This window comes from Asparagus officinalis, chromosome 8, assembly GCF_001876935.1.
Source record: "Asparagus officinalis chromosome 8, Aspof.V1, whole genome shotgun sequence".
Lineage (NCBI taxonomy): Eukaryota > Viridiplantae > Streptophyta > Magnoliopsida > Asparagales > Asparagaceae > Asparagus > Asparagus officinalis.
Window position 1 is genome coordinate 104,222,259 of NC_033801.1, and position 17,780 is coordinate 104,240,038.

Consider the following 17,780-nt stretch of genomic DNA (forward strand, 5'->3'; position numbering starts at 1 on the left):
ACATTGATTATGTAATACTAGGCACTGGTTTAATCATGTAGCATAAAAGTAGCTTCTCAGAACAAGAGCTTCAGCCAAATTTACTTAGATTATGGGAAAAATCAATTATATAAGCTTCTGAATATCAACAGAAGAATCAGATACACAAGGTTAAAACATTTACCTGACAAAACAATTTACTAATTCTAATACAACGTTAAAATAACAAAAACAAAGCCTCATCTATGTAGGTAAGACGGACCTACTTCTCAAATCAAGCAATTGCATCACTTAGCATACACAACCAATTTCCTCAATTTCCTACAACAACAAATAAATCTTGAACATGGATGATGACCATTCTGACCTAGAAGAACAAAAATTTCAAACCTGCAGATTGAGCTAGTTCGTCCATCCATCCAAACAATCGCCTTATAAAGAGGCAACCAAATTTCAAACCTGCAGATTGAGCTAGTTCGTCCATCCATCCAAACAATCGCCTTATAAAGAGGCAACCTCGTCGACTTGCTCCAGATGACAGTCGTCTCTCTCTGATTTGGAGCGGTGGATCGGTGGAGCGGGGGCGAGCGGAGGAAGCAGGCGAAGAAGTCGGCGAGGTCGAGGCCGCAGAGTGAGATCTGGTGGTCACCGACGAATAAGACGGGGTTCCCGGCCAGAGAGGGGAGGGAGGGAATGTAGCAGCGGTGGAAGACGGGGATGAGGAGGGGGGCCCGCCTGAGGGAGGAGCGCCAGTTGGGGAAGCCGGGAGAGGAGGGGAGGGAGAGGGAGGACGGGGATGAAAATTTTCATTTTGTAGGGGAAAAGAGAGCGGCTGCGGGTTTTGACGGGTTAATTTTTTTTTTTTTAAAATGGTCAGGTATTCTAGACGGAAATTTCCGTCTAGGATACATTCTAGACGGAAATTTCCGTCTAGAATACCTGACTATGTTAAAAAAAAATTTAAAATACAGGAACCGTCTAGGATATTATTCTAAACGGAATATTTCGTCTAGAATGATTTATTCTAGACGGAATATTCTAGACGAAAAATTTCCGTCTAGAATAAGTTATTCTAGACGGAAAAATTTCTGTCTAGAATATTCCATCTAGAATATGTGATTTTCTACTAGCGTGCGGAGATTTTTGTCAGGTGGCAAGGTCATCTTGCATTGACATAAAAAACCTTTTAGGTGTGCTATGTACTAAAGAGTACATTGAGTTAAACCCTACAACATGAACCAATAAATAAAATATCGCTATTAGATGTGATATAAGACATTGACATATTGTTTTAATCTAAAACAATCTCACACGTAAACCTTAATATTGTGGTGCTTGCATTAGAATTTCACTTAATTATAAAGGTATATAGTTTTAATATATCTCTAAAATAATCAATAATATTTTCAAAGGAAGACTAATCCATCAACTTTATATATAATTTGACACATGTATAATTTTGCATATATAAATTTAGGGTTAATTTCAGAAACCTACCCCCCAACTATGGTGGATGTCTTAAGAACCTCCACCCCCCAACACTATTTTAACTTGAGGAAAACTCCCATCAAATTTGAGCACATTATAGTAGATATTCCCACTCAACTTTGAAAATTAGAGAAAATCCCTCTGAACTATGGGATGTCTTACAAAAAACATTTTTGACACTTTTCTCACCAACCCTCATAACATCATTTCAAATTGTAAAATAACTGAAACACCCTTTTGAAAATTAACCATTCAGTTACAAAGAAACTCCTAACCAGTAAAAAAAAGATCTTGATTAATTTATAATGCATTTTCCCCATCTTTCTCCTCTCTCTTTTATATTAAAAAAAAATCAAAGTAACTTTTTACGATTATCTTGGTCTTTTCTTAGGCACCTACTTGTCATATGACATGCTAGACCTAACAGCGTTATCTTTCAGGGAATAAAGTGAGAAGAATTTATAGAGGTTTCTAGAATTTTCAAACTTTGAGGAAGATTACCTACAACAGGCCCAAAATTGATGGCGATTACTCAAATTAAAATAATTGATGGGCGTTTTTTGAGACACGCCCATATTAGAGGAGGGTTAAGTGAGAAAAGCTCAGGCAGCTATCTCAAATTTTTATTGTTGATGGGTGTTATCTATAATATTCTCAAACTTGAGGTTTTCTCAAATTAAAATAGTTGAGAGGGGTTTTCTGAGACACCCATAGGCGAGAGGTTTTTTCTAAAATTACCCCATGAATTTATGTAGAGAGGCTCTCTACATGAGTTTTTTTTCTTTTTAATATTTATATTTGAATTATATGGTTATGAGATTTTTAACTTGAAGGGGATTATCTACAATATGCTCAAACTTGAGGGGGTTACTCAAATAAAAATAATTGAGGGCAGGGGTGGTCTAAGACATCCTATATTTGAGGATGATTAAATGAGAAAAGCTCTTGGAGTTATTTCAAATTTTCATAATTGAGGGGGCTATCTATATAATATGCTCAAACTTGAGGGGGTTTTCTTAAATTAAAATAGTCGAGGGGGTTTCTGAGATGACCCCACAACTGAAGAGGGTTTTCTAAAATGAACCAGTGATTTTATGTAGAGAGGCTCTCATGAGCTTTTTTTTTCTCTATATTTAAGTATATGATTAGAAAATTTTTATTTTCAAACTTAAGGGAGATTATCTACAATAAGTTCAAACTTGAAGGGGTTATCAAGATGAAAATAACTTGGTGGGGTGGGGTCGGGGGGGGGGGGGGGTTCTTATACATACCCTATATTTGAGGAGGGTTAGGTGAGAAAAGCTCAGGGGGTATCTCAAATTTTCACAGTTGAGTTTTTTTTTTTTTTTTTTTTTTGGGGGGGGGGGTTTATCTATAATACACTCAAAACTTGAGGGTGGTATTGTTAAATTAAAATAGATTAGAGGGATTTCTGAAACATCGCCATAGTTTGATGGCAGTTTTCTACAATAAACGGACAAAGAGGCTCCCTACATGAGTTTTTTTATTTCTACATTTAAATATATAATTATAATATTTTTTAATAATAAATAGTTATAATCTGATAAGAATTACAAAATTTTTAATTATTTAAAATTTTTAATTATGAATAGTTTTAACTTGATGACAATTCTTAGGTGCATATAATATTAAGTGTCCACATGTCATCTTCTGACTTATCAGATGGACACGTTAGTACCTATAAAATGACATATATTAATTTTTTGTATCTTTATAATATGACACATGTCAATTTTTTGTGCCTATAGAAGTTCCCCCAATTTCTCTTTATATATAAAGGAGGGATCCTTAAGCAACCTGATGGACCAAGTCAATTTCATATTATATATGAAAGCCCTGGAATATATGTGAGAAGATCATTTCTATATGTGTCCTTAAATTTCCTATTTATGTTTCTTATAGGTAACCATCAAAATCTCACTTGTTTTGATATATCTCTGAAAAGTCTTCTGTTATTATGCATCCTTCAAGATTAAGCTGAAATAACAAATCACCACTAAAGTGATGGTCAAAGAGAACTACTGGTAACATATAAGGGTGTCTCAGTCAGCTTATGTAGCATTTGAAATAACTTAATAGCTTGTTTGGATACTCTGAGATTGTTGAAATGTACTGAAGCGTACGGAAAATGTTCTCAAGGACTATAAAAAATAATATGCAATCATCTTAAGGATTATGAAATTATTCCCCTTTTCTTCCTTTAGCTTATAAGCAACAATCTCTTCTTAATCTCATAACAAAATGAGTTCTACCTCCATTATCTCCCCTATCCTCCTCATAATTCTCTATCTCCCTTGTCTCTTCATCATAGCACAAGCCACAGACACATTGACTTTTGGCCAATCACTCACTGACGGCAATTCCTTAGTATCAGCTGGCAAGCTCTTCGAGCTTGGCTTCTTCAGTCCAAATAGTTCAACCAACCGTTACATCGGAATTTGGTACCACGACTCACCTAATAACATCCTATGGGTAGCCAACCGTGAAACTCCAGTGCCAGACAAGTCAGGCTCCCTGAAAATTTCTTCAGATGGAAATCTCAACCTCGTTGATGGTTCAAACAAAATCCTATATATGGTCATCCAATGCATCATCACTACCCTCAAATGCAACTAAAGTTATGCTATTTGACTCTGGCAATCTACAACTCAACAACTCAGTCACGATCGTATGGCAGAGCTTTGATTATCCTACTGACGTGTATTTACCAGGTATGAAGATTGGGATCGATCTAGAGACTAACAAGAATCAATTGCTCGATTCATGGAAGAGCACTTCAGACCCTGGAGTAGGAAAGTACTCGGTAGCCATGGATCCGGATAAATCGACGCAGTTGTTTTTGTGGGAGGGGACACAGCCTAGGTGGCGGTCAGGCCGCTGGAATGGCCAAATCTTTACTGGGATTATATATAAGGTGCCATTCTATATAGATGGATTCCAAGTTAGTAACTATAAGAAAGAGGGGAAAATGTATTTTTTTTATCCACCTGGGGACTTCTTTCATATATATGTCGTAACTTGGGATGGAGTACTAGAGCATAGGGTTTGGGATCAGGACACTGAAGTTTTGGTCTGCGAGTCTGGGCACGAAAAGTGAAAAGAGTTGTGCAATTGGCTACAATAGGTGCGGAAAAAACGCCATTTGTGCAGATGAGGAAATCCCTATATGCAAGTGCTTGCAAGGATTCATGCCAAAGTCGACGAAGGAATGGAGAAATAGCAATTGGAGCGGTGGATGCATCAGAAAAACACCATTACAGTGTGAGGGGAAGGACAATAGTACCGGAAGCTTAGAAGAGAGAGACAGGTTCTTGAAGTTAGAGAGAGTAAAGGTACCAGACTCATCTGATTGGTATGAGGATGTGACTGACATTAGTGGATGCGAGAAAACTTGTCGGGCAAACTGTTCATGTATAGCCTATTCATATGTAACGGGTATCGGGTGCTTGATTTGGGGTGTGGATCTTGTAGATGTTCATGCCTTATACAGTGCAGGAAATGATTTGTATCTGACACTAGTAAAAAGAGGTCCAGCCCCAACAGGTGGACGCAACCGTTGGGGCTGGTAGCACAGGCCCCAACGGTTTCAACCGTTGGGGCCAAGTGCTTTTAACGTGAACACCATAGAGGGAAATTTCCCTCCGTTTATTTTCGCCAAAATTGAAAAAAAAGAAAACAAAACCCCCAAACCTGCCCCGTTCTCTCTCTCACACACATCAAAAAACCCCCAAACACCCTGTTGCGCCTTCTCTCCTCCCCTCCCCCGCCACCAACTCTGAACTCGCCGCCCCTGGAGGTCGCCGCCGGAGGTCGTCGCCGCACCTGGAGTTCGCCCTATTCTCTCTTTCTCTCACACATCAAAAAACCCCCGTCGGAGGTCGTCGCCGCCCTTGGAGGTCACCGCCGCCGTAGAGCCCTTCAGTTTGCCGCCGCCGTTGACCCTGCAGTTTTTCGCCGAACCCCCATCAAAAAACCGCCTCTCCTGCTCAAATCGGACCTCGCCGCCGTGGACAGAGGTGACATTCGATTCCCCAACTTGCTCAAATTAATGTAACATCCATTTTCTCTCATATTTGGCATATTAATTACAAAATCTTCTAATAATGGTGAGACTGCCCAAGAGAAAAGAGAGATTATTTTTACTAATCTTGTGCAATCTTGTGTGCAGGAGCAAATTTGAAACATTTTCTTGTTTCTATTCGGGGAGACTGAGTTCCATATTGATTGACCAAATTATTATGTTACATTCATTTCTTTTCAGAGGATGAACATGAGGCTTGTCTTTAAGCCTTGTCAATGCATCATCAAATCATTGATGACAACTTTTAATCTTGTTTCCTCAATTTTCTTTATGAAAAGCAGATTAGTTTTCAACATTTTCAATCGTATACAATTTGTGGTTTTTTTTCGCGCTCTTTTTGTTATATATCAAGAATTATATGCATGGAAAAGTGTATTTGTATCTGGCTGTCATCTATGATATCCTGCACCTGATAACGATTGTGAGGTCTTCATTGTCTAGAGTGTTTATTAACTTCCAAGTTCAGTTCTTCATTATTTGGTTGCAGCTATCCATCCTGATGAATGAAATAGATGCAGACCTTAATTTTCACAATTCTTCCATGTAAAAGACATTGTTTGTGCAACTTCAGTATGTGTATGTGTGCAGTAAATTTGGCATAGTAATGACTTCATTATATACCCTCTGAATGATCCTCTCTTTCCTATGATCTCTTATAAGCAAGCCTATTTGCAATAATCTCTTGTTTCTCTGCACATAAGATGAGGGATAAACATTTTGAAGAAATAAAGAGATGATCTTTTCAAGAAAGAGGTGTTCGAAGGGATCGATAAAAAATGGTGCGACCTCTTTAAGTTTTTTCTTCTAATAGGAAGCATGTATATGGTTAACAAATAATTCAATGATTGGCATGTGCTTATTTTTGGATCACAATCTAAATCTTACATTTTTGTGCAGGCGGAGGCAAAAAGAAATAAAGATAAATTGAGAGTCAAAGAAGCGAGGTCCAAGGTCTGAAATGTTCTGTGTGTACTTTCTCTGCATTAGTTTCTAATTTACTGGCCACCATTCTGCCGTTTCTTCCTCTCGAGCTCTGCTATGGTATCTATGGCATCAAACAACTCACAATATTTGTGAATAATCATTTATTCACCTTCCAGCCCACATGACTGTTACACTATAATGGACTTGTTTTCCTTTTTTAATTTTACACTGATTTAATTTTCCATTTAGGAGGTCAATTAAGAATACTGGTTGCAAGTTAAAGGAATTAAATGAAGTATCTTACTGGATGAACATCTAAAGAGACTTTAGTCTTTGGTTTTCTAAAGACATCTAAGCGAGCAAATTGATGCTCGGCATCGTGTATATCTAAAGACATCTGCAGATCCTTTAAAAATATTATCTTGAATATCTTGTATATTTGATTCCTCACAGGCCTTCTGCAGTCCTCATGTATTCTTTTCGGTATATTTTCCTCACAGGCCTTCTGCCAATTGTATATAGAAGTGATTTTATTACTGTTTTCCTCACAATATATTGCTCTCTACCTCTTTTTATCGTCCGTTTACTTATTCATTTGGTTTTTTTAGGATATTTCTATTTCCCTGCTCAAAATAGTTCTCAGCAAGATTGAACTCATCAAGTGCTCCAGATCAGGTTCTCCTAATTTTGAATCTCATGAGGTTGAATGCTACAACTTGTAGTTAGTAATTGCAGAATATATGCACCTCAGGGGTTCAGCGAAGGTATACCAATTTGTTCATGTTTATGGCTCTCAATTGCTTTTGTGTTTTTCTCCATGTCCTAACCTTCTTCTGTATATTCTGTATATCCCTCAAGAAAATGCACTTTCATGACGGTGATGAGCTTGAGTCTGAGGTTGAGCTTGAATATCCCAAGTCTTCTTTTTAGAACATCATTCACTATTACATAATTTGTTCCATAAGTAATTAGTTTAGTTTCATTTTCCCTCTAATTGCTGAGATATATTCAGTTGGAGAATAATTTTAAAACCCAAAACTCTGCCAACTAGAGCTTTGGATATGATTTACTCTGTCAATTAGAGCTTTGGATATGATTTTGTTTTCTCCTTCATGGACAATTTACAAATTGTAGGTGTCGTATTATTGTGCTAGTGGAAGATTTTAATATAGAAGTGCTCGTTTGTGGTTAGTTCATTGGAACTTCTTTGTGTAATCTTTAAGCTGGCTCTCGATTTAGCTTGCACTTCCATCTTGTAGGGAACAGGTTGCTAACCGTATAGATTGGAGACTTCATTATGCAACTAATCTTTGTGGTATCAAGAATTCTGCTCTCATCTCACAGGTATATATTAGCATACACCTGTATATATTAGCATATATAATAGATAAGTTTGGTACAAAATGCTTTATTGTTTCACTTGTTTTATCTTATTTTGTACAAAAAAATGCTCACCATGATTGTATTTCACGGCATGCTGTGAGCATCATCAAAATTTTGTATGTGTTATATGCTTATTTATCAATGGTCTTATAATCTAGTATGTCTTGCATACGTACCCAGTTTGTTGTTTCAGTGAAATGACATTAGCGGTGACAAGTTAGAACTGGTGGGATGTGGGCTAGAACTAACGTGGAACCCAGAATTAACAACTTAGCATGAAAAAAACAAGGGCTTTGATTAGAACTAGCAAGATGTGAGCTAGAACTGGTGGGATACAAGTTTGGGATGTGGGCTAGAACTAACGTGTAACCTATAATTAACAACTTAGCATGAAAAAAACAAGGGCTTTGATTAGAACTGGTGGGATACAAGTTAGAACTGGTGGGATACAAGTTAGAACTGGTGGGATACAAGTTAGAACTGGTGGGATGTGGGCTAGAACTAACGTGAAACCCAGAATTAACAATTTAGCATGAAAAAAACAAGGGCTTTGATTAGAACTAGCAAGATGTGGGCTAGAACTGGTGGGATACAAGTTAGAACTGGTGGGATGTGGGCTAGAACTAACGTGGAACCTATAATTAACAACTTAACATGAAAAAAACAAGGGCTGTGATTAGAACTAGCAAGATGTGGGCTAGAACTGGTGGGATACAAGTTAGAACTGGTGGGATGTGGGCTAGAACTAACGTGGAACCCAGAATTAACAACTTACCATAAAAAAAACAAGGGCTTTGATTAGAACTAGCAATATGTGGGCTAGAACTGGTGGGATACAAGTTAGAACTGGTAGGATGTGGGCTAGAACTAACGTGGAACCTATAATTAACAACTTAGCATGAAAAAAACAAGGGCTTTGATTAAAACTAGCAAGATGTGGGCTAGAACTGGTGGGATACAAGTTAGAACTGGTGGGATGTGGGCTAGAACTAACGTGGAACCTATAATTAACAACTTAGCATGAAAAAACAATGGCTGTGATTAGAGCTAGCAAGATGTGGGCTAGAACTGGTGGGATACAAGTTAGAACTGGTGGGATGTGGGCTAGAACTAACGTGGAACCTATAATTAACAACTTAGCATAAAAAAAACAAGGGTTGTAATTAGAACTAGCAGGATATGGGCTAGAACTGGTGGGATACAAGTTAGAACTGGTGGGATGTGGGCTAGAACTAACGTGGAAACCAGAATTAACAACTTAGCATGAAAAAAACAAGGGCTTTGATTAGAACTAGCAAGATGTGGGTTAGAACTGGTGGGATACAAGTTAGAACTGGTGGGATGTGGGCTAGAACTAATGTGGAACCTATAATTAACAACTTAGCATGAAAAAAACAAGGGCTGTGATTAGAACTAGCAAGATGTGGGCTAGAACTGGTGGGATACAAGTTAGAACTGGTGGGATGTGGGCTAGAACTAACGTGGAACCTATAATTAACAACTTAGCATGAAAAAAACAAGGGCTTTGATTAGAACTAGTAAGATATGGGCTAGAACTGGTGGGATACAAGTTAGAACTGGTGGGATACAAGTTAGAACTGGTGGGATGTGGGCTAGAACTATAGTTTTGTGCCGACTTCGCACGCACTTTCTGATCGTCTCCAATCTCCGTTTTCGCCGATTTTTTCTTTGGTGAGTAGCCCTACATGTTGCATATCACTCCAATTTGTATCACGCTCTAACTCATTCTCTATATCTCTCGGTAACATCCGAAACATCGCTCGGCGGCAGCAGCGAGCAGAAAACAGCAGCGCCGTGCCGACTTCGCGCGTGTTTTACGGCCACCTCAGGTCTCCGTTTTCACTACCGTCTGCGCCAGTGTGTAGCCCTTTATATTGTCTATCACACGGTATCTTTCTTTTATTTGGGCTCATTTTCTACCTCTCGTTATATTATTTCGAATATCGCTCGGCGGCACTGTGGCAATTTCATTCATAGAGATACATTAATACACATTTTTGTTATTTCTTAATTACAATATTTCTCTTCATTCCCCTTCTACTCTACTTCTCCTTACCTTTCTTTTTTCTTTTTTTCTTTTTTTCTTTTTTTCTTTTCTTCTTCTAGCTAATAGATTAATGCTCTGTGCGTCTCGGCCAGGACGACGAGCTTAATAAAGCTCTTAGTTTTAGAGAGAGGTGAGAGAGAGAGAGAGAGAGAGAGAGTAGATGAGAGAGAGAGAGAGGAGATGTGAGTGCTGGGTCAGAGAGGAGGGAGGATAAGGATAGTTTGGGAATTTTACTTTAGCTGGCATGTGATAATTAATAAAAAGGGGCTGCAGTACAAAGTGTCACACTTCAAGGGGCTGATCCACATGGAGAAAAATATGAGGGGCTTTGTCACATGAAGTTTTTGCTTTTGAGGCCTGGACACATTTTTCCCTTATTTCTTTTGTTGCAAAATAAAATAGGATGTAAGTGCTCCACGCACAAGACTTATAATCTGCGCGCAAAAAGCTTATATCTTATATTTTGACATTCTTTGACTTGTTTTTATTTTTTCTTTTTTTTTCACATAGCATTGTTATGGCATGTAATATTCTAGAAAATAAAGAACGAAAGAGAAAAGAAAGAGAAAGAGAAAATATTTGTATGATAGGGAATATTCTAGAAAACGAAAAAGAAGGAAAAAGGAACAGAAAGAGAAAACTCTCCCTTGATAAATTACCCTTGTATCCTAATAATTATAGTACAAATGAGAGCCTGTCCACCGCCCACCGGTCATACAAATTGTAGATATCCCCTGCTTGGTTATTAATATAGCAGTATAGACTTTATATAAGTCTTCCGAGAATACATATTTTTAAAAAGAAAACTCCAAAACACTTTGAGCTGCAAAAGACCGGTCTCTCCAACAAGCTAAATAGCTGTTAAATAAATACCTTATATTTTTACTTATTTTGCACTTATATGTACTTAATGTTTTTCGTGGCATTATATCTTAAGTTGTTTAAAATTAGCATGATTGTAACCTCTTTTATGCAAACGAGAAAATTACCACCCGTTGTGTAACATTCACATGTTAATCTCAAAGTTTTTTTTAACCAATAATATTTGTTAAATTTAATGTTCATCCTATCAAAATTCTAATTTAAACGTGTCCCAATCTATTTTAAAAATAGAAGTTAGTTAGGCTTCGCGATAAAATCTATATCCCCTTCCCCAAAATACCATAGCGAATGTGACAACTAGAGATTTTTACGAACAAGTTATAAGCAAGAATAATTTATGTATCTTTGAAATTACTTAAGTATTATAATTGCACATCTCTGAAAAAAGTGAGTTAGCATCTTCTTCTATGAGAATTGTAGAATTGGCAACACAGCTAAAAAGTTCAGGAAAACAGATGCCCAACACAGTTTGGGTGATTGTCGGTCGACCGCGAGACAGCTACGGTCGACCGAAAACGTGCACAGATTGCAGGGGGATTATAGAGTTGGAGACGGTCGACCGCCGCGAAAGACTGTCAGGGATCCTGTAGGATTCTGGGTTTCTGGAATTGGTGACGACCGACCGCCGCGATCGACCGCCAACCCTATAGTTGATTTTTATGTTTCTGTCGATTCTTAGGAAACCTGATTAATTAGGGTTAATTAAGGATGACTTTGAGCAGATTTTGAGAGAGAATTGTGCATCCTTTGAGGGAGAATTTGTGAGAGATTTTGAGAGCTTTGTTTGAGGGTTTTTGGTGAGCTTGTAAACCCTATTTGTATTCTATGTATCTCTAATAGTAAAAACTCCCCCCTCCTTGCCCCGTGGATATAAACAAATTGCCGAACCACGTAAAATTCAGTTGTCTTTCTGTGGTGATTGTGTTTTACTTATTGGTTGTGATCTATCTCGTTCTTGCTCGTGCTTTTTCGTGTGTTTCGAGTTCCGCTGTGCACAACAAGTGGTATCAGAGCCTCGGGTTTGGCTTGGGGCTTTTTGGATGATTTTCTGAAGGATTCTTATTTGAAGAGTTAGATCATCAACATGGGTGAAACAAGTACATCGGGATCATCCCTTTCGAAGGCGATACAGAGTCTGAGCATTAATAATACAAAGATTAATATTCTGAATTTTGATGGTAAGATTAATTTTGGTTTGTGGATGTGTCAGGTGATGGATACGTTGGATGCACAGAATTTAGAGGAGACTCTTGAATTACAAGAGAAACCAGCTGATATGGAGGATAAAGTTTGGAAGAAGTTGAACTAAGCATGTGGGGTTATTCGATCATGCTTAACACCGGATTTGATTTATGATATGATGAATGAGACGTCGGCAAAGAGATTGTGGGAAATACTCAATGAGAAGTATCTTACGAAGAGCATTGAGAATCAGCTTCACTTGAAGAAGAGATTTTATCAATTCAAGATGAAGAGGGGAGTTTTCCTTAGAGAGCATGTCAATAATTTTACAAAGTTGCTTTCCGATATGGCCAATGTGGACATCATGGTTGAGAATGAAGATAAGACGATGTTACTATTGTGTTCGTTGCCCGAGGATGATTATAGTACCTTTGTTCTTACTATGATCAATGGAAGAACTATTGTTATCTACAAGGAGGTGACCTCAGCATTGGTGAACTATAAGTTGAGGAAGAGTGATGGCAAACCCTCGAAAAGGCATCGGGAGATGCATTAGCAGTTCGAGGTCGTAGTCCAAACCGTCGCCAATTCAACTGTTCAAAGTCGAAGAATAGAGGTGGCCATAAGAGTGTTGGTAGAAATAATATGCCTTTTGTAAAGAAGAGAGACATTAGGAGAACGAATGCCCAAAGTTGAAGGATAAAGCTGGGAAGAACAAGGGGAAAGCTGTACAAGCTTCAGAGGTGAATGTTGCCAAAGCAGCTGACGACAATTCAGATTCGGATTCTTCGGGCTACTCAAACCCTACACTATCGTCAGTTTGTTATGCTGACTCTACGGATTGGATGATGGATTTGAGAGCTACATATCATATTTGACCTAGGAGGGATTGATTCTCCAGCTTTGAGGAGTTAGAAAAAGAGGATGTCATGCTTATGGGTAATGATCATATATACCCTATTAGTGGTATTGATACAGTCCGGATCAGGATGTATGACAGGATGACTAGGGAGCTGAAGGAAGTGATGTTCGTTCCGTAGTTGACGAAGAATATTATTTTTCTTGGGACTTTAGAGGCAGTTGGCTATCAGGTGACCTTAGAGAATGCCACTTTGAAGGTCACAAAGGGGTCTATGGTGGTGATGCGAGGTGTCAAGAAAAACAACCTATACTACTTGAAGGGCAAGATAGTTACAGGGGGTCTGGCTGCTTCGATCACTACAGAGGAGGATACTACCAGCTTATGACACATGCGTTTAGGACACATTGGTGATAAGTCTCTACAGACATTGACAAAACAAGGGCTATTGAAAGGTGTAAAGACCTCCAAGATGGAGCTATGTGAGCATTGTGTACTTGGGAAGAAGACTAAAGTAAAGTTTGGCACTGTAATTCACAACACCCAATGTATATTGGATTATATTCACACAGATGTTTGGGTCCCTTCCAATCATACATCACTTGGTGGGACCAATTATTTTTTCACTTTCATTAATGACTATTCCAAAAAAATTGGGTATATACCATGATACATAAACATGAGTTTCTGGATATTTTTGTAGAGTGAAAGGAGAAAGTAGAGATGCAGACAGATAGAAAGGTGAAAACACTTCGTTCAGATAATGGTGGAGAGTATAAGAGTGATCTATTTCTATAGTTTTGCCAAGATCACGTCATTAGACGACACTTCACAGTTTGAAAGACACAGCAACAAAACGGGGTGGCTAAAAAATTAAACTGTACCTTGTTGGAGAAGGTGCGATGTATGATGTCACAAAGTGGATTGTCGAGATCCTTATGGGCCGATGCATTGGTTTATGTGAGCCATCTTGTGAATAGGTTGGCGTGCACTGTGATATATATGAAGACTCCTATAGAGCTATAGTATGGTTTGGTAGCTAGTGACTATGAGTTACTTCGGATATTCGAGTGCCCAACTTATTATCATGTCAGTGTTGGAAAATTAAATCAGAGGGCAATGAAAGCAGTCTTTATGGGCTTTAGAGAAGGAGTTTGTAGGCATATAAAATTGCTTATAGGTCCCTTAGCTCAGCTCGGCACAAACCGACAAACCAAGAGGCAACGAGATTGACTAATCGCACGCAACAACGGAAATACGTCCATCGCGTGGCGGGATCAAGCCAAGTGTTCGAGAGTCAACGAGTCACCAACAGAGATACTCGGACGAACCCGATCGAATCAAGATCGGTTTCGACTCGAAACTCAGAATGGGGGGGGGGGGATTTACTGCCAATGTCAGGAATCCGACTTACTGCCAAATCAGAATCAAATCAGGTCTGGATCACCGAATCGACACACCAAGGTGCGAAAAACAAGCAGAAAAACAACACCCGGAGGGGCTCGGAAACCAAGTCACCAGGCGGCTCACGAGCACCTTGGCGGTGGCTCGGCCCCTCCGCAGCCACCAAATGGGTGGCTCGGAGGCGGGCCACCTCTAGGTGGCTCGGCCACCTGCCGGCCACCATTGGTGGCTCGGAGGTAGGACGAGCCACCTTCCTTGGTGGCTCGCGCGGCCACCAAGGTGGCTCGGCCACCACCGAGCCACCAGAGGTCGGTCGGCCGGAGCCACCAGGGTGGCCGGCCGAGCAACCTTTGGTGGCTCGGCATGAGCCGAGCCACCTTGAGGTGGCCGGCCCACCTTGAGCTGGCCACACTGCACACGGGCGGCACAGTAACAAGGCCTATAAATAGGCCAAGGCGGTCTTCATTTCACAAGGGTTGCGAAATTTTGGAGAGAAGGCCGAAGCCCTGGCCTGAACTCGAGACTCAGATCCAAACAGAGATTCAAAACTTTAGGACTCAGGACTTGTCATCCAGATCTGCGTGCTCACACGGTCAACGCAAAATAAGGCAGGTATTCAGAGAGGACAGATCTCGATTAACGCGGTTTACGAACTCACGGATCTAAGCTTGGTCTTAGATTCCGAGACTTGAGCGATTGTTTCCTTTGGTGGAATCAATCCCTCCCGGCTATTGATTTCCTTCGTTGGATAATACCCGTCGTACTGCGTAGATCCGACCAGGATCCAGATCAGGGCGGTGGTCCACGGCAAACAACCCGGCGCAGGCAAAGACCACAGCGGCGACCGCAAAACAGAGACATCGTGCATTGTTCACAGAGGAGAGTTGTAATTTTTCTATTCTTTTGACTTGTTGTAAACCGGATCTATAAAAGACCGGACTTTGATAACTCAAAAAGTTGTAACTCAAGATGACAATTATCTCATTAATGAAGAAAGCTACGGTTTTTCCCGCGAACAGAGTTAAAGGGTTCAAATTGTGGGATCTATAGGACAAGAATATTGTCATTAGCAGAGATGTCACGTTTGATGAGACGTACATGATGAAACCTCAAGTTCCTCAGCAGGTAGAGGAAGACCAGATTAGTAGGATATCACAGTAGCTGGAGGATGATGTAACTCTACCTACTCCAGATAGTATTATATCTATTGAGGCTCCTACAGAGGTGACACTGGGAGAAGATAAGATGACAGACGGGCATTTGGAGGATACAGTGAATGGTGAAACTCGGGAGTAGGGTCATGTTCAGGAGTTGATTGTAGCAAATAGACCTAAAAGAGTGATTCATCGGCCAGCTAGATACAATAATGTGTTGCTTACATATGTTTTATCAGTGAAGGTTGTTAATGATTTGGTTCCTCCTACATATAGGGAGGTAGAGTCTAGCTCTGATTCGATCAGGTAGAGGGAACCTATGGAGGAGGAGATGCACTCTCTTCAGAAGAACAACACTTGGGAACTTGCAAAGCTACCAAAGGGAAAGAAGGCTATTGGATTCAAGTGTGTATATGCAAAGAAAGAGGGATCTTCTATTGAAGACATTTGTACAAATCCAAATTGGTTGTCAAGGGGTATGCTCAGCTTGAGGGCGTTGATTACAACGAGATATTCTTACCCGTTGTGAAACATTCATCGATTAGGATTCTTTTGGCATTGGTAGCACGATTGGATTTGGATTTGATTCAGATGGATGTTAAAAGAGCCTTTCTATATGGAGACTTAGAAGTGGAGATCTACATAACACAACCCATGGAGTTTGTAGCTGCAGGAAAGGAGGATTTTGTGTGCAAGCTGAAGAAGTCTCTTTACAAATTGAAGCAATCACCACGACAATGGTACAAGAGATTCGACAGCTTTATGATTGGCCAAGGATGAGCCCAAATGACCCATGTGTTTACATACACAAGCTACATGATGGTGACTATATTTATTTGTTGTTATATGTTGATGATAAGTTTATTGCTTCCAAGAATTCTTCGGCTATTCGAAAGTTAAAAAAGGAGCTGTCATCCGAGTTTGAGATGAAGGATCTTAAAAAAGCTAAGAAGATATTGGGTATAGAAATCAAGAGAGACAGGGTGAACGAGAGATTGAAGCTCACACAGAGAAGCTACTTGCAGAAGATGTTGAAGAAATTCAGCTTTGATGGTAATGCGAAGGCAGTAAGCACTCCATTGGCTTTCCACTTTAAGCTTTCAGCTAAGATATCACATGCTTCAGTTAAGGATAGAGAGTACATGTCAAAGGTTCCATATGCCAATATGATGGGTAGCTTGATGTATGCAATGGTGTGTACGAGGCCAGATTTATCATAGACAGTGAGCATGGTGTCCAGGTACATGCACGACCCTGGGAAGGATCATTGGGAGGCCGTGAAGTGGATTCTACGGTATATCAAAGGTACCGTGGATGTTGGTTTGATATTTCAGAAGAATGAGAATATTGGGCAGGATTGTATTGGTTATGTGGACTCTGATTATGCGGGGTATCTTGACAAGCGCTAGTTTACTTCAGGATATGTATTTACATTAGCAAAAGCATCAGTATATTGGAGATGTAAACTTCAGTCTATGATGGCTCTCTCTACTATGAAGGCGGAGTATATGATGGTGACTGAAGCTGTAAATGAGGCTTTATGGTTGCATGGATTGTTGGATAACTTGGGGATTGCACAGGAGACCATTCGGGTGTATTGTGATAGTATATCAGCTATCTATTTGGTGAAGAACTAGGTATATCATGCACATACAAAGCACATTGATGTCAGATTCTATTTTGTTCGAGATGTTTTGGATGATAGAGATGTTATATTATAGAAGATCTACACAAAGGACAACCATGCGGATATATTGATCAAAGTTGTCTCAGGTGAGAAGTTTAGTCATTGTTTGGAGTTATTAAACATTCTTCGATGTTGAGGGCCTTTGGAGGCTATTTAGGTGAACTACGTGAGCCTTGATTCCTTGGGCAAGAGGATACGTAGGCAATCAATTTTGATGCAGTCGGTTGGATTAGTTGATATTGATGGGAGGATATTGGTTGACTCTTGTTCGGGTTCTTGACTTGTTGTGGATTGAGTCCGTTGTTGTGAGTTTATTCCACTTCGTATTGGACACAACAAGTGTGACATTTGGTTATTTTTTGTGTCGGCTCAGTTTTAGGAAAACTTCATCGAGGTGCAAATTTGTAGAATTGGAAACACAGTTGAAAAGTTCAGGAAAACAAATGTAGAAAATAATTTGGGTGATTGTTGGTCGACCACGAGACAGCTGCGGTCGACCAGAAACGTGCACAGATCGTAGGGGGATTTTGGAATTGGAGACGGTCGACCGCTGCGGTCGACAGCCAGGGACCTTGTAGGATTTTAGGTCTCTGGAATTGGTGACGATCGACCGTCGTGGTCAACTGCCAACCCTGCAGTCGATTTTTATGTTTCTGTCGATTCCTGGT

General features: G+C 39.7%; 1 protein-coding gene across 1 annotated transcript; it reads left to right on the forward strand.

The window, feature by feature from the left end:
• On the forward strand, positions 3,730 to 16,205 carry LOC109821638 (G-type lectin S-receptor-like serine/threonine-protein kinase At1g11330). The gene is made up of 6 exons (XM_020387813.1): positions 3,730 to 4,042; positions 4,200 to 4,429; positions 4,524 to 5,006; positions 6,467 to 6,520; positions 7,733 to 7,837; positions 15,900 to 16,205. Exons 1-6 carry the CDS (start codon positions 3,730 to 3,732, stop codon positions 16,203 to 16,205), a joined length of 1,491 nt encoding a protein of 496 aa, XP_020243402.1.